General features: G+C 39.8%; 1 protein-coding gene across 6 annotated transcripts in view; it reads right to left on the bottom strand.

Annotated features, from left to right (window-relative positions):
* APP (amyloid beta (A4) precursor protein) overlaps positions 1 to 18612 on the bottom strand; it is a 313659-nt gene that overhangs the window by 176180 nt on the left and 118867 nt on the right. For all 6 annotated transcript variants that reach the window (XM_010838453.1, XM_010838454.1, XM_010838449.1 and 3 more), the window contains exons 4-5: positions 8805 to 8917; positions 6204 to 6397 (exon numbers count right to left, since the gene is read on the bottom strand). In XM_010838453.1, the coding sequence (XP_010836755.1) occupies positions 6204 to 6397; positions 8805 to 8917 (307 nt within the window). The remainder of the gene's footprint in view (positions 1 to 6203; positions 6398 to 8804; positions 8918 to 18612) is intronic.

The following is an 18612-nucleotide window of genomic DNA, read 5'->3' as shown; positions in this document are numbered from 1 at the left end:
AAATATCATCTAATTACCCAGGAAGATAGATGAGGTTACATGTCAGCACATTCTCACCAATACCTGCAACTCTCAACATATGAAGCCATGTCTTTGGATTCTTTTTTGAAAAAAATGTAAGGAAATAGTCCTGAGAGGCAAAGGCTGTTATCAAAGAACTAGAGGGTCTTCCTTTAAGTTTTTTGCTCCACAAAACTCATCAACCCCTATGAAGTATGTGGTTTCTAGTCAGATTCTGCTGTACCAGATGGGAACATCTCCAGGTACTCACTCTCAAGGTTAAACTGGATATGTGACTGGTCTTACATGTGAGTTTTTCAAGGGAATTTTCCCATGGGAAAATTCTTACCCAAGGAAGCTGGAGTCTATACACTATTAACATAAGTAAGCTGCATTACTGATCACATAACTAGGTATTCTGAGGTCGCCTGAGAACTCAGTCATTACGTGCTAAGTCACTTCAGTTGTGTCCCACTCTTTGTGACCCTATGGACTGTAGCCACCAGACTCCTCTGTCCATGGGATTCTCCAGGCAAGCATACTGGAGTAGGTTGCCATGCCCTCTTCGAGGGGATCTTGCCCACCCTGGGATCGAATCCCAGTCTCTTGCGTCTCCTGCGCTGGCAGGAGACTTTACCACTAGCGTCACCTGGGAAACTCTAATTACAACACCAGAGAAATAAACACTGCTGCTGCTGCTGCTGCTAAGTCGCTTCAGTCGTGTCCGACTCTGGGCGACACCATAAGACGGCAGCCCACCAGGCTCCCCCGTCCCTGGGATTCTCCAGGCAAGAACACTGGAGTGGGTTGCCATTTTCTTCTCCAATACATGAAAGTGAAAAGTGAAAGTGAAGTTGCTCAGTCATGTCTGACTCTTCGCGACCCCATGGACTGCAGCCTACCAGGCTCCTCCATCCATGGGATTTTCCAGGCAAGAGAATAAACACTGAGTTACTTACAAATAAATTTGGGGAACAGTAACTGATTTGTTTCTACTCAATCTTTGAAAAGACTTACCTCTTTTTCAAATGAGGTCATAAAACAGGGCTCATCCCATAAAGAATGTTTCTCTAAATGCCTCATTAGCAATAGGATAACACTCAATCTTCCAAAACAAAGCTCACTACCTACCAATCAACAAAGTGCATTAAGCTGTGTATCAAATTTTATTCTGGAGGAGCAGAGTTCCTTTTTCTTTTTCCCTTTTCAAGAACTGTCATATGGTGTCTCCTAAGGACTTGTCAAGCAGGATGTGTGAAATTCTTATTGTGACTTGTTATGGAAGCAGGCAGCCACCAGCTGGCAGGCCCCCAGCTTGTGTGGGGGTCAGTGATGTAATATCTCTCTCGTTTTGCCCACTAGCTTTGCCAGAAGAGAATGAAGGCATACGTGCCTGCAGGGCTCACAGAAAAACACGTTCAAAACTGAAGTGGTGCAAGTGACCTGATATCTTAATTCTATTAGGTTCTAACCAATTCTTTTTTCTTTTTGCAGTTCTAATTTGTCTTTTTTTTTTTCTTTTTTAAAAAATTTTATTTTGAAAAGTGAAACATCGTTGATTTACAATGTTTCATTAGTTTCTAGTGTATAGCAAAGTAATGCAATTATTAATATACATATATTCTTTATATTCTTTTTCATTATAGGTATTGAATGTCCTATAATGATATATTGAATATCAGAAGATATTGAATATCAGTCCCTGTGCTATACAGTAGGACCTTATTGTTTGTCTATTTTATATACAGTTGTTTGTATCTGCTAATCCCAAAGTCCTCATTTATCCCTCTCTCCCCTCTTTACCTTTGGTAGTCATTGGTTTGTTTTCTATGTCTGTTTTTGTTTTGTAAATAAGTTTATTTGTAACATATTTTAGATTCCACATATGAGTGATATCCTGTCTTTAATTTCACTTATTATGATAATCTCTGGGTCCATCTATGTTACTGCGAATGGCATTATTTCATTCTTTCTTAATAAATGAGTCATATTCCATTGGGGGCTTTCCTGGTGGCTCAGATGGTAAAGAATCCACCTGCAGTGCAGATCTGAGTTCGATCCCTGGGTTGGAAAGATCCCCTGGATGGGGGCATGGCAACCCACTCCAGTATTCTTGCCTGGAGAATCCCCATGGACAGAGGAGCCTGGTAGGCTACAGTCCATGAGGTTGCAAACAGTAGAACATGACTGAGTAACTAAGCACACAATATTCCATTGTGTGTGTGTGTGTGTGTGTGTGTGTGTATGTGTATGTGGAGGAGGGCATGGCAACACACTCCAGTATTCTTGCCTGGAGAATCCCATGGACAGAGCAGCCTGGTGTCCATAGGGTTGCAAAGAATCAGACATGACCTAGCAACTTACCACAGCACATATCTATACACACACACACACACACACACACACACACACACACACACCATCTTCTTTATCCATTTATCTGTCGATAGACACTTAGGTAGCTTCCATGTCTTGGCTATTGTAAATAGTGCTGCAGTGAGCACTGCTGGAGTTCATGCATCTTTCTGAATTAGAGCCTTCTCCAGATATGTGCCTAGGAATAGGATTGCTGGATCATATGGTGCATGCTAAATTGCTTCAGTTGTGTCCAACTCTTGTGCAACCCTATGGACCATACCCGCCAGCCTCCTCTATCCATGGGATTGTCCAGGCAAGATTACTGGAGTGGGTTGCCATGCCCTTCTCCAGGGGATCTTCCTGACCCAGGGACTGAACCCGTGTCTCTTACGTCTCCTGCATTGGAAGGTGGGTTCTTCACCACTAGTGACAGCTGGGAAAGACCAGTCAGTTATACATAGACATATATTCATTCCTATTCAGATTCTTATCCCATTTAGGTCAATACCAAGTATAGAGTCCAGTGGGATTTCTTTCATGATTTTGTAAAACTTTTTGAGAAACAAATCATCAACCACATTGTTTACACTCATAGGGTTTCTCTCCAGTGTGTCTCCTTTCATGAACTTTAAGGGATTAAGTTAAAGGGATTAACGAATACTTTCTCACACTCCTTACTTGTACAAGGTCAATCTCTAGTGTGTGTTACCATGTGGGCATGGTTTCTATTTTTAGTTTTTAAAGGAATGTCCATACTGTTTCCCATAGTGGCTGCACCAATTTACATTCCCACCAGCAAAAGGAGGATTTGCTTTTTATCATGCCTTCTCAAGCATTTATTATTTGTAGCCTTTTTAATGATGTTAGGTCATCAAATAGTGATGATTAGTTGTATCCAATAACATTAATACCCCAGCTGATGTTACAGCATGAATAAGAAATGGAATTAACTGGTGGGATTAAACATCAACCTTGGAAAGCTCAGAAGCAGTTAAAGGGAGAAGTTAATTTTCCCCACATAGGGAGGACTGATGAAAATATCTCTACAAAAGGGTATCAATAAATCCAGGATATTCAAAGGAATATGAAAAAATCCTTACTCCTTGGGTCCATCCTGGCCAGAAAGAACCAAAAAAAATAAAAAAAAAAAGAAGAAGAAGAAGATAATGAACTAAAAGCCTGAATTGGGGAGGTGATTGTTATAAAGGAAGGGTGAAATCCCTAGGACCAGATTCATATTTTAGGTCTAAGATCAGAAGATCATATTTAGAGAGTAATGTCAAACCTGGAAACCCTGTGGGTACAGCATTTCTTAGGGATGACACGGTTCAAGGTCTAACTGTTGCAGACAGCAGAACGGCATATAAATGTAGGGGATCAGGAAAGATCCAGCTAACATTTCTACTGAATGTCAACTTGGATGGTGATATTACAGAAAACCGAAATACGTAAGATGACCGTATGGCCTACTTTTGTCTAAGTCCTTCAGTTACGACTGTGGTATTAGTGTCAAATCTAGCTTAATACACTCTATAGTTGCTCTAGTAATAGATAATGCAATAAATTAAAGGAAAAAAAAAAGCAGTGTTAAAAAACAGTATACTGGTGTTCTATAGTTTGGTGACTGTAACGAAGAAGACACAGAGTAGTATCATAACCAGAGAGATGGGTATCGAAGTAGGTATAGTTACCTACTTTGACATGGGTAAATAATAAATGAGAGACTCATAATAAATAAATGAGAGACTCCAGGCCAGAAGGGAAAGCCCTGTGGATCTCTTTCTAGGACCAGTGAGATAGGATGTAGGAAGAGAACGGGCCACTGAAGAGGGTTTCATAAGATAACGATGTTAGTAATGATTTCAATTAGTTCAGGAAGTCAGAAGGAGGGTAGGAGGAAAGGATCAAGATACCTCGAAATCTATTCCCAGTAAACAGTAGGTTTTATAAGACATAAAAAAAAAACCATGTTAAATGCAGAAGAGAGCCTGGCAAAAGCCTGTCACTCTCAGGAAAAGCACAAATACCCACTTTTAATTACAAAAGTCCCTTGTGTATGAATGATCACAAATGGCGGGTCAACAACCTTGATACAGGGTTACAAGTACACAGCTGGCTCCATATGATTTTAAGAGCAGCCATGGAGCTGTCTTGGTTTATTCATCATCATCTGGGTTGTTTACTAAGTACGGAGCCAACTCAGTAATGAGATGTGATCGATCACGCATCCAACAAACCAGGAGAAAAGAAAATTGGTGAACACCCCAAATTTCCCTTTTTAATACTGACTGCACTGACATCGGGTAGTAAGAGCCCTCACGACAACTCTTTTACAAATTCACCCTTAAACCTTCAAATCCACATATGACTGAGGAAGAATATGAAAAAGCCATCAATAAGAACTAAGCAACTCCAACTTTTAGACAAAGTAGCAATTAAGCCCAAACCAATGGACATTTCTACACCTGGCACAGGGAACACAGGGGAGGGGGCCAACCATGGCCTAGAATGCAATGCTCAGAAGCTTTCCCACTGACAAACCCTGTTCTCACTGATGCTTCCTGCCCTGGGAGAAGGAGTTCATACTATTTAACTTACATCTCTTAGAAACATAAGCAAAAAATGTAAGCATACAGCTCACTTCTTTATTTCTTTCTCCTGTGGTTTAGAATTTGCTTGTCCTGCTACACTGAACCCAATTTTTCTAAATCATGTAAAAGAGGGAACACAAGAAACCTTAACTAACAAGAAGAGAGTTACGGTAACAATGGGTAAGACACCAAAGAGAAGCCTGCATTATTAACTGACAAAAATGACAATCAGGGATCCTCAGTGTACATAGATTCTTATATATCTGTAAAATAGATATGTATTTTTGTAAAACTACTTTGAAACAACAAAATTCTGTGAAGCAATTATCCTTCAATAAAAAAAAAACTTTAAAAATTCTAAAATATATTATTAAAAATCCTGTGCTTAATTACATAGAAGTCAGAAAACTTTACATTAATTCCTATAAGCCCTAAAAGTCATATTTAATATTCCACTTGGAAATTTGTTAACATTTGGGAACAGCTGAGAAAATACTGAAGGAAAAAGTGAAGTGTTACATCATCATCACCTTTGGGGATGTGACTAAACCAGATGGCCTTTCTAACCCAAAGATTCAGATTTTATAATTTTATGAATTATAAATGATGAATACAATGATGCCTTCAATTAAAACTAAGAATCTACAAATTATGGGATTTAGATTCCAAAGAAAATGAGGTGAAAATATATTTATTAATAATCACAGAAACCAAAGTCAGTTAAAGAATTTTAGCAAACATTTATGATTGCCTCTGACCTCATTTATAAAGGACAAGATGACAAAGGCAAAAAACCCCACAAAAACAAAAACCCACACAAACAGAAACAAAATCCTTCTTAAGAAAAATTCAGATTTAGCCAATGACTGATGAAATAATCCCCAAATCCCTTCCCCAAATTTCTAAACTACAGACCAAAACAGAAGACCATGTCATTCACCCAGCTCTCAAGTCTTTGCAGAACTACCAGTGACCTATTATAATGCCAGTGGAATTTTGATCCCAACTCGTGAGGTTAAAATAAAATAGTTACAATAATTCAGTGATGGCTGATTAATTATACTAAAATTAAATGGTAGGCTATAACCAGAACAGAACTTCATGGTTAGACTTTATTCCATAAAGGCAAACTTTGATGGGAGTGGGAGAGATCATGTAAATAAGAAATAGAAAGACATACATTTATAGAAGAAACAAAACTACTTGTTAGATGTTCTGGCATCTAGGAGAGACGAAACATAAAGGCCACCTTACCTCCCATCTGCATAGTCCGTGTCTGCTCCACCCCACCAGACGTCTGAGTCATCCTCCTCTGCATCCGCGGAGTCAACATTGTCACTTTCCTCGGCCAGTGGGCAACATACAAATTCCACCCCTCTGAACTTGTCAATTCCACAGGGCAGCAACATGCCATAGTCATGCAAGTTGGTACTCTTCTCACTACAGGTCTATAAAAAGGTAAGGAGAAAACAACAAGTACTGGAGTAGATGGGCTTCATTTTAAGAAAGTCCAGTTCTAGAAAGACACAGGACCAGCATATCGAGACCAATTTTACAGTGGAAAGAATCATTTGCTTTTTGAGTGGATTTGCAGTCGTTTCTTTAGCACAAGCTACTTTGGTACCCTTAATTTTTAACTTTGATACTTATTTAATAGAGATAGGTTGTTATGGGGCTTCCCTGGTGGCTCAACAGCATAGAATCTGTCTGCAATGCAGGAGACATGGGTTCAGTCCCTGGGTCAGGAAGATCCTCTGGCGAAGGGAAAGGTTACCCACTTCAGTTTTCTTGCCTGGAGAATCCTACGAACAGAGGAGCCTGGTGGAGTATAGTCCATAGGGTCGCAAATGACTTAAGAGACTAAACTATAATATGTTGTTATACTATAGAAACGAATAAAAACAATATGAGTAGAAATAAATTGGGAGCTAAGACATAGAAGAAACCTCTACAGTGAACAGTTATCAGAAAATCAATTCTTTCCAGCCTCATTAGCGTATCAGGAAGTAGTGATGGTTCCACATATATATCCCCCCAACTCACTTCCACTTCCTTTATGGATGGAAGCTACTCTCACTTGGATCTACTTGGATCTATCTTACTTGAGCAACTGCAACTCTCTTGGCTCACTTTCAAAGTAAGAGTCTTAGGAAAAGAAGAAATTATCCTCTGCCATGAATCAAAACTTAAAGTCATTAGAGGTTCCTCCTTCAAATCCTTTAGCTTTCCTGGGATTTGTTAAATTCCCACAAATTAAAATTAACATAAAGCTTTGAAAGCACCCAGTGGTGACAGAGGAAAGATTAATAATTCAATACACATAAGTAAAGAATGAAATTTTACAGAGTGTACTTTGACCTCATAGGAATTAGACTCATTTTGTTTCTCAGTGGCAAATAAATTTTTTAAACTCCAGAAGAAATGAAAAATAAGGTAGTCAGATGGGCATCTGTGTGTGCTGAGCTGCTAAGGTATATCTGACTCTTTACGACCCCATGGACTGTAGCATGCCAGGTTCCTCTATCCATGGAATTTTCTAGGCAAGAATACTGAAGAGGGTTGCCATGTCCTACTTCCAGGGGAACTTCCTGACCCAGGGATCGAACCCACATCTCCTGCATTGGCAGACTGATTCTTTACCACTGAGCCAGCCACCTGGGAAGCCCAATCAGATGGGTACTGGGCTTTAAATCATCTAGGTTGTTTTCTTAATATCAGTTAGCTCTGAAACATTTTTATATAAAGACAATGTTGCTTACAACATATTATTTTATAAAAGGCAAAATTAATGCTGAATCTTACGTGGTGTTTTTTGCCTAACAGCTTTAAGGCTATGATGCAATGGGTAAATGGAGCTAGATCAGGGTTTCTCAATCTCAGTACCATTGACATTTTGGGCCAGATTATTCTAGAGGACAAGGGACACTTGTCCTGTTCACTGAAGAATGCTTAGCAGAACATTCTGGCCCCTGGCCACCAAATGCCAATGGTATCACCCCTTGTCACACAAAAATACTGTGACAACCAATAATATCTCTAGACATTGGCTCATGTCCTTGGGAAGGGATGTGGAGCAAAACTGACCTCATTTGAGAACCACTGAACTAAATCAAGGAACCTAATTCTGGGAGACTGATTTCATTACAAAGGAAAAAAAAGCATACAAATTTATCAGAAAAAAATGCATAATATATTAAAGAGACAAAGCAGTTTTAAAGGCAATAATATAAAAAATGACATTTTATGCTAATTGCTTTATGTCTTATTGGCTTTGCTAAAAGCAGGGGGTTAGCAAAAGTCAGAACTGGTGCCATAGACTTCCTCCCTATGGAGAAATGATGGCGTCAGCATGACGCACTGAACACAAAGTTGATGGCAAAACTCAGATCTAACTGTAACTTTCATGCCCGTACTGGACAAGCTACTTCCTCCTCTACCATTGTATTCCCCAATGGATAACAGAGAAAAAAGTTAAAGCATAAAAACTTGGCACGTGCCAAACGAAAACAACACACAAATTACAAAAATTTTTAAAAAGGTATGTTTTAAGGTTTATAGAGAGTATAAACTTATAGTTTCTATTTTATAAAACATGACATAGCATAACAAATCTAACTAAACATAAAATACTCATGGATAGCTTTTTAAAATAATAACTTATTGATCAACACAGCTGTTGTCTCAAGATATCCTCTTAAAATATTCATGAAGATTTTTATTTTTAACAGTAATAATTAAAAAAAAAACACATTTATCAACAGACAGCTGTTGCCTCCAAATACCCTCTACAGTGTCCCTGCGCATCATCCCTAGGAAACTGTCACTTGGCAAGGAGGGCGATGAAAGGGCTGGTACCTCTTTGGCCACGGTGTGCCAGTGAAGGTGGGTTTCACAGACATCCATTCTCTCCTGGTGTAAGAATTTGCACTTGTCGGGAACAAGGAGGGCATCGCTCACAAACTCGCCAACTGCAAACAAAGAAAACAGCTTCACATCATTCTGTCTGCATCCCAGGGATCTTATCCCGGTGACGGTATCAAGGAAAGACAGGCTAGAAGAACTTCAGAGAAGTTACGCTGCATTTAGAATGATGAAGTAGTCAAAGCAGGAAGAAGTATCTTTAGAATTTTGAGTCCTGCTTCCGTAAACAGCCAAGTTCCTTGTCACATTACCTTGATGGTTAAATACTTTCTATGTGTTTAAAGTGAAATTTTAATTTATTGAACATGAATCTCTGTGAAGTAATCATACAAAAAACTGCCACTTAATTGCAACTAGGGTGAAAAAATTACAGATTGACTTCGCCAAGGTGATTATTTGAGAAGAATCCAAATAAATAATTGTCCACCCCTCTTTCTTGGACATATTAATCTGAAACTAACAGAAAAGTTAGCATTTTTCGACTTTCTAAATAAAATCTATATATACACATATGTGTATTGTATGTTTATATACATAATACTGGAGAAGGCAATGGCACCCCACTCCAGTACTCTTGCCTGGAAAATCCCATGGATGGAGGAGCCTGGTAGGCTGCAGTCCATGGGGTTGCTAAGAGTCGGACACAACTGAGCGACTTCACTTTCACTTTTCACTTTCATCCATTGGAGAAGGAAATGGCAACCCACTCCAGTGTTCTTGCCTGGAGAACCCCAGGGACGGGAGAGGCTGGTGGGCTGCTGTCTATGGGGTTGCACAGGGTCGGACACAACTGAAGTGACTTAGCGGCAGCAGCAGCAGAGAAGGAAATGGCAACCCACTGCAGTGTTCTTGCCTGGGAAATTCCATGGGCAGAAGAGCCCGGTGGGCTACAGTTCATGGGGTCGCAAAGAGTTGGAGACGACTTAGCGACTAAAACAACAAACAGCATACACAATACATTTGTGACCCCATGTACTGTAGCCCACCAGGCTCCTCTGTCCATGGGATTCTCTAGGCAAGAATACTGGAGTGGGCTGCCATGCCCTCCTCCAAGGGATCTTCCCCACCTGGGAATGAACCCAAATCTCTTACATCTTCTGCATTGGCAAGTGGGTTCTTTACCACTAGTGTGACCTGGGAAGCCCATATACAGATGGTTTTCACAGAGTTTAATTCAATTAAATCATGAAAACTGTTCCTTAGACTTTTGCTGTAGTTTTTTTCTTTTAATTGTATATCATGCAAATTATTTTAGTACTGCTGGTTCAGATATAAAGATATTACCTGAAGTCCTATAAGAATTCACATTCTCATAAGTACTTTAAGTTGGATAATTACAACATAATGTATAAGCTGTGGGCTTAATTTTTGTTTTGTTCACTACAGTATCCCCAATTTCAGTATAGATTCTGCACACAGTAGGCAATAAATGTCTTGATGAATGAAGAAATTAAATGCTATAATAGAGATAAAGTGATAGATCAACTTAGTGAACACATCTTCTTGGGGATGCTGGGGAATGATCTCAAAGTAGAAATAACAGTAGAAATGAGTCTAAATGGCTGAACAGGAATGGGCCATGTAGGAATGAATGCAATGTTAAGACAGTATCTATCTTGTTTAACATTCTACTCCCAATCCATGGCCTAGTTCTAGCAAACATGACCACACTGGATGTATGGATGGATAGGTGAATGGACACATGGCAAAAGGAAACCTTCTGTGCAAAGAAAACAGGACAAAGCATATCTGTAGAAGAGGCAGAAGTCCACTATGGCTGGAACATAAGGTAGGTGGGGAAAAATGTCCAGAAATAAATGAAAGACTGGAGAAATATGGCGGACTCTAGTTTTAGAGTCTAAGGTTTTAAATCATTTTGGATGTAACACAGGCCACAGGACATTTTAAACAGTAATGACGCGCTCGTTTGATTCCCAGATAAACTCTTTAATCAAGTGAAAGATGGACTCCTGTCATAAGATGATGAGTAATCAAGGAGACCATTGCGTAAGGTACCATGATCCTTCAAGCAAGATATGCAAGAACAGATTAAACCAACAACTACAAACAAGCAAGGAATACAAGTTGTCCACACATCAGCAAAGACAAGAACCATTTTTTTACTTTCATAGTACGTTACATGAAATTTTCTGAAATGATACATAACGAGATAAAGGTTCTAAGAAGGGGGAGAAAAAGCAACTTTTCAAACCCTTTAAACAAAAGGATTCCTTAAAACTATCTTTCTAAAAATGCATTTAAATTTTAGTCTGTCTCTAGTTCAAACAAACACGATGCCTCATGAAATTTAAGTATTTATTTTAATAAATAATACTTGGGTAAAAATCTAGGCAAATCACAGGGGATAAAGAGCCTTATCATTCCTCAAATCTCTGAAACAGTTGATGGTGTCCACAGCATTGCATTGTGGGTCACAGAGAATGCAAGAATTATGAGACACGGTGCCCCCAGGGGCTTCATGGGGTGGTACTTGGTGAGGAAGGAAACTTTTGAGTCCATGGGATGGCTGGCTTTCCACGTGCATCACTGCAGTTCAGCTCCACAACAGCTGTGTGATGGGTCTCTAGAGTGGGACACGGGGAGTGACTAACACTTTCCCAGAAACACACGTAACGCCACCTGCCTTGAGAAGGCTATAACCAAGCCCCAGAGACAAACATCAAGATATAAATTATAAGGAAAGAAATGACATAATAATGCAAATGATGTCATATTTTCTTTTGCTTTTACATAGAATACTATAAAACAAAACAACAAATAAAACAGACCTCCCCCCCAAAAAAAGATGAATTGGGAGAATGGAAAACAAAAATAACCTCATCAGAAACCAACACATCTTTCTCCAAGTGGACTCTTCATGGTTTCTCAGGGCAGGCAATCACACATAGCAAGAATACTTTATACCAGAGGCATCCTATTTTCAAGGCCACAGGAGGCCAGAATTGACAGTGGCCTGAAGATGCCTGCCTGATTTACCAGCTCTGAACTGTCAAGCCATACCACCATACACATCTGGGCTTCCCGGCTCAGGTGATAAAGAATTTGCCTGCAATGCAAGAGACCAGGTTCAGCCCCCGGGTTGGGGAGATCCCCTGGAGAAGGGAATGGCTATCCAACTCCAGTACTCTTGCCTAGGAAATCCCATGGACAGAGGAGGCTTGCAGGTTATAGTCCATGGGGTTGCAAAGAATTGGACATGACTGACTGACTGACTCAAGAGACCTGGGTTTGGGTGGACTCCGAGAGTTGGTGACAGACAGGGAGGCCTGGAGTGCTGCAGTTCATGGGGTAGCAAAGAGTCGGACATGACTGAGTGACTGAACTGAACTGAACTGAGCAACTAACACACACACACACACACACACATAAAAACACACACACATACAAACACACACACATCGCCATATTTACAAACATCAGAAATACTAAGCAATGTTTTTTTATTTTTTTACAAATTATCTGGGAAGATTCAATGCCTGGGCCAAAGCTGTTAACTCAGTTCATGAGACAATCAGAAGAAATCGGATACTCTCAACTTTGTCCTGAAACAGTTTTTGTGGCATAAACTGGATAACAGCTGCAGAACGACCAAGTGTCCTTTTTTACTTGACCTGAGGCCAATCTGCTAAGGAGTAGATTTTAATGCAAAGTCAAATCACTGGAAGATATTTACCTTGGTAAAATCAAGTGTTCATCAAAAGGACACGTATGACATTAATTTAATAAAAGGATATTTGATTTGTATTTTTTATTTGGAAAATGGCATTTCATTTCACTGTGTGAAGATGCCCTTAGGTTTCTAATATTGCACATAGTCAAGAAATATATGTCCCTCAAATGAGATTGCTTTTTTAAAGGATTAATACGGGTTATTTAATAGGCCCTCGGGACTAATGGCAAAACAGTAAACTCATTGTACTCTAACATTAAAATAAAATTCATCAAAGACTGGATTTTACAGTCTTGTTTATATTACTTTCAAAACTGATGGCACATGCTAGAATGTTACACATTGGAAAGGTTAAAGCAATTAAACCACAAAAATCTGTTAAAAATTTAATAAGGAATGAAAGAGAAGTGGTAAAAATATAACAAATCCTTTCTCAGAATCTGGTTTAGTTTAATACGGTTTACCTTTGCTCTCTTTTTAATTCTAAAAACATTATTCTTAAAAATCTATGATATAAAAAAAAAACCCAACTATGATGCAACAGGGGATATGTGGAAACTCTTTGTAGTGGCCACTCAGTTTTGCTGAGAATGTAAAATTGCTCTAGGAAATAGCTTTTTAATTAAAAAAAAAAACAAAAAACTGATAGTATATTTGGGGAGTTTCCACATAGAACCATGCTCACTTTTATTTTTATTTATCTTTTGCATTTTATTTATATATGTTTTTTAAATTGGAGAATAATCACTTTATAATGTTGTGTTACTTTCTACTGCATAACCATGTGCATTAGCTCTATGTATACATATACACATGTATCCCCTCCCTCATGAGTCTTCTTCCTACTGCTCCCTGCTGCCCCCTACCCCGTCCCACACCTCTAGGTCATCACAGAGCACTAAGCTGAGTTCCCTGTGTTATACAACAGCTACCCATCGATTTGTTGCTATTCAGTCGCTAAGCCATATCTGACTTTTTGTGACCCTAGGACAGAAAGTGAAGAAGAACTAAAGAGCCTCTTGATGAAAGTGAAAGAAGAGAGTGAAAAAGTTGTCTTAAAGCTCAACATTCAGAAATCGAAGATCATGGCATCTGGTCCCATCACTTCATGGCAAATAGATGGGGAAACAGTGGAAACAGTGGCTGACTTATTTTTCTGGGCTCCAAAATCACTGCAGATGGTGATTGCAGCCATGAAATGAAAAGATCCTTACTCCTTGCAAGGAAAGTTAGACAGAATATTAAAAAGCAGAGACATTACTTTGTCAACAAAGGTCCGTCTAGTTAAGGCTATGGTTTTTCCACTGGTCATGTATGGATGTGAGAGTTGGACTATAAAGAAAGCTGAGCACAGAAGAATTGATGCTTTTGAACTGTGGTGTTGGAGAAGACTCTTGTGAGTCCCTTAGACTGCAAGGAGATCCAACCAGTCCATTCTAAAGGAGATCAGTCCTGGGTGTTCATTGGAAGGTCTGATGTTGAAGCTGAAACTCCAGTACTTTGGCCACCTGATGTGGAGAGCTGACTAATTTGAAAAGACCCTGATGCTGGGAAAGATTGAGGGCAGGAGGAGAAGGGGACAACAGAGGATGAGATAGCTGGATCGCATCATCGACTTGATGGACATGAGTCTGGGTGAACTCCAGGAGTTGGTGATGGACAGGGAGGCCTGGAGTGCTGCGGTTCATGGGGTTGCAAAGAGTCGGACACTACTGAGCGACTGAACTGAACTGAGGGACTGTAGCTTGCAAGGCTCCTCTGTCCATGGCATTTCCCAGGCAAGAATAGTAGAGTGGATAGACATTTTGTTCTCCAGGGATCATTTCCTGAACCAGGGATTGAATTGGGTCTCCTGCACTGGCAGGCAGATTCTTTACCACTGACTCACCACAGAAGCCCATCTGTTTAATACATAGTACTTTTAATTTTAAAACAAAATTTCTGTTTATTTGGTTTGATCCTCAGGTTAAAAAAAAAATGAACAGAATCCAAGTGAAAGAGACCACAATAAATTAAGTATTCTAATGAGAAATCATCTTTCTGCTAATGTTGAATTTTAGGAATCTGGCATCATTCAGTCCTAGCAGTTTCCCTGGTTGCTCAGTTGTGAAGAATTCACCTGCTAACGCAGGAGACATGGGTTAGATCCTTGGGTAGGGAAGATTCCCTGGAGAAGGAAATGGCAGCCCATTCCAGTATTACTGCCTGGGAAATCCCATGGACAGAGGAGCCTGGTGGGCTACAGTTCATAGAGTTGCAAAAAGAGTCAGACAGGAATTAGTGACTAAACAACAAAAACAATCTCATTAGTTAAATTCAATACACAACTGTGCATATTTACTGGTAATCACACAACCTGGTTTCTTGTTTTAAACATTTACAATTTATATTACACACACTCCAGTTGAAAAGGAATTTTCACAGCTAAGGAACAAGATCTCTGCTTGGCTTCTTTGCTAAAAAGTCTTGGCAAGGTAAACAGCAGCACCGAATTCATTTGGGACTCTGCAGGCATTGATCCACTGGCTCTTAGGTGGTCTTTGAGAGGACTGTCTTATTCAAATTACCTCATTTTGCAGATGAGAGGAAAAGAACCCAGGTCAAGTGGCTTGCCCACAGAGCCAGTTGGCAGTGCAACTGGCCTGAAAATCTGGACCTCTGGACTCCAATCCAAGTGTGGTTACTCAACTCACTGTTTTTTAAAGTCTGGTCAAACTGGGTTACTTGGCCAATTCTCTTTGGCTTTTATAAAAGTGGATTCACTTTTAGACTATAAAATAATGTTGTGATCTACAATGTGGTCAATGGAAGAGTAAAACCAGACTTAAATTAGCTAGCAAGTCATATAAACAGTTAAAAATGCATTCCACTGCACAGAATGGAACGCATGGTAAACACAAAAGAGAATGCTTGACAAACAGTAGCATAAAGTCATGATAGAATTCTCTATCCCGTAAGTCTCACATTAAGGGTGAAGCTGCTGCAGATGTTCCATGATGCTCTCCGAGACTAGGTTATTCCTGTATTTCTGCACTAGGGCAGTGATAAAGAATCCACCTGCAATGCAGGAGACATAGGTTCCATCCCTGAGTTAGGAAGATCCCTTGGAGAAGGACATGGCAATCCACTCCAGTATTCTTGGCTGGAAAATTTCATGGACAGAGAAGCCTGGCGGCCTACAGTCCACTGGTTTGCAAAAGAGTTGGACATGACTGCGTGACTCAACAACATCTTTCTGTTCTGCACTGCCATCCTTTGTGTGTTGGCTTTTCTCAGCATGCTTTGTGATCACAAAATAGCCACAGGATATTAAGAGATCATATTCAAGTTTCAGGCAGGAACAGGTCAAGGGATAAAGGTTTTCTGTTTGGTTTTTTTTCCCTGTTAAAGCTTTGATGTTTCACTGGGAGGAACATCCACCCAGTATCCACATCCCATCCACCAGAGCTGTGTCATCTGGCCACATTGAACTGTGAGGGAATTTGCAAACAATAATTTTGGTCGAGCACATCGTCTCCACGAATGAGGAAAATCTGGAATTCTTTTTGAAAGGAAGAAGTAGGACTGAATATTAATCAGGCAAATACAGAGTCTCCCATAATATGAAATTTGAAGACAGGAATGTATTTTTCAGTTTCTTTATATTCCTTTACAAAAGACAGATGATTCCAGGGAGACAACAGAGAGTAAAAGTACTATAAGTAAAACCAAAGGGACTGTGAATCACAGCACATGGAGAAAAGGTGGGGAAGGGTGTTGGAGCAAAGAGCAGAATTTCTCAAAACTGAGTTTCCTAAATTTTTGAGTAGGAGTGGGACTGAACAGACTGAATAAAAGTTTCCAGAACCACATGTATGTTCTTCAAGACAGACATCTCAAATGAATAAACTGTTTTTCTATGAATTCACAAAGATTAAACTGGTGTTGGCTAGAAACATTTCAGGTCTTTGGACTTCTGCCCAAGGTGTAACCTCCCTTCCTTGTCTCTAAAGTGTTAAAGGAAAGGGTGAGGAAGAATTCTAGCAATGGGATTCCTGAAAATTGGCAAAGCCTCAGATAAGAAAGATAAGCAAAAGGCAAAAGAAGTGAAAGCTACAAGTTTCTCCTAAACCCTCTCTCTGACGTTTCAAATGAATGGAGCCAGGTCTTGCTTACATACACAAATGGCAGGTTGAGTGTAACAGAGAAACAGTGTTTGACCCAGGTTCTGAATAACAATCGTCTTATAATTATGAAAGCTTCCCAGGTGGCACAATGGTAAACAATCAGCCTGCCAATATGAGAGACACAGGAGAGGCAGGTGTGATCCCTGGGTCAGGAAGATCCCCTAGAGGAGGAAATGGCAACCCACCCCAGTATTCTTGCCTGGAAAATCCCATACAGTCCATGGGATTGCAAAGAGTCAGACACGCCTGAGTAACTGAGCATGCAAGATGATGGAAAGAGTGCAGAGGACATAGGTGAAAAAGACAGGAACAAAATAAGCATTTGTTAGCTCTTGTGCAGCTTTTTCAAAACCTCACAAAGGCATGAATTAATTCTGGTACTGCTCAGCAAGTGTACAGCTGAAGAACTGTGTAAATAGAAGGTGGATGGTAGGACCAGGCTTGCCCCTGTCAGTGAAATGTGCAGATAAGCCAGGGGAGGAGCCAGAAAGATCGATGAAGTGACAGATCAGAGTTGGAGCCATAAGGATGAATGCATATTTAGCTTAATATCGATACAGATAGTTAGCTACAGAAATATTCATACAAGTTGGACACTACACAAATATAATGCCTCACTCTTGAGAAGCACCTAAAAGCAGATGTTCTAGTAGCCATGAGCACACCCAGTGCCCAGGTCTCTATTTTTAATATTATTCTGCAATAAAGGGAACTAGAGTCCCCTGGAGAAATAGAGCATTCTAGGATTGGGGGCTAAACATATGAGTCTGGAGCATCTTGTGGAGAAAACAATAAAAGAGGGTTTTCAAAATAGGCACAGGAGTCAAATGAATGAACTCCCAAAGGCCAAAATTGGAACAACTTGAGCAATTATGTGTCTGTATGTGTGTGTATATATATAATTAATAAAGTAATATTAGATTATAACACAAAATATAAAATGTCTATGAGTCACTAAAACTGAATAAATAAAATGGGTGGTAAAAGGCAAACCTGTGTAAAATTAAAAATCATCTATACCCTCAGGAGATGAAGCAAAATTTTCCATTCCTTATTTGTGGGCTATGCCTAGCGACTTTCTTCTGAAGAGTTCAGTACACGATGAGGGGAAAAGAGTAGGTTTATAGTGGAGAAACCTGACAACCACTATCCCAGCCATATGATCAAAGTCAACAGTAATAGTGACAGATATTGTTGATCACAGGGGCTCTTGATATGATATGATGAAAAAGGCAATCTATTTCTGTGGTCTGTCTTCCAGAAACCCGTAACGCCAGGTGAAACATAAGAAAATTCCACCAGGAGCATTCTAAAAAAAAGCCTGACCACTACTCCTCAAAATTGCCAAGGCCAACCGTGAGGAAAGTATGAGAGACTGTTATGGAGTGCTGATTAGATATGGCAAGTAAATTTCACGTGGTGTGCTGCATGGGATCTTAGAATAGAGAAAGGATTTTAGGTAAAAACTAAGGACATAAATTAAAAATTGCTTGCTCCTTGGAAAAAAAGTTATGACCAACTGAGACGGCATATTAAAAAGCAGAGACTTTACTTTGCCAACAAAGTTCCATCAAAGCTATGGTTTTTTCAGTAGTCGTGTATGGATGTGAGAGTTGGATTATAAAGAAAGCTGAGCACCAAAGAATTGATGCTTTTGAACTGTGGTGTTGGAGAAGACTCTTGAGAGTCCCTTGGACTGCAAGGAGATCTAACCAGTCCATTCTGAAGGAGATCAGCCCTGGGATTTCTTTGGAAGGACTGATGCTAAAGCTGAAACTCCAATATTTTGGCCACCTCATGAGAAGAGTTGACTCATTGGAAAAGACCCTGATGCTGGGAAAGATTGAGGGCAGGAGGAGAAGGGGAGAACAGAGGATGAGATGGC

This window comes from Bison bison, unplaced genomic scaffold (genome assembly GCF_000754665.1).
Source record: "Bison bison bison isolate TAMUID 2011002044 unplaced genomic scaffold, Bison_UMD1.0 scf7180017864094, whole genome shotgun sequence".
Classification (NCBI taxonomy): Eukaryota; Metazoa; Chordata; class Mammalia; order Artiodactyla; family Bovidae; genus Bison; species Bison bison.
Note: the sequence above shows the minus strand (reverse complement) of the source record. Positions and strands in the feature narration are given on the sequence as shown.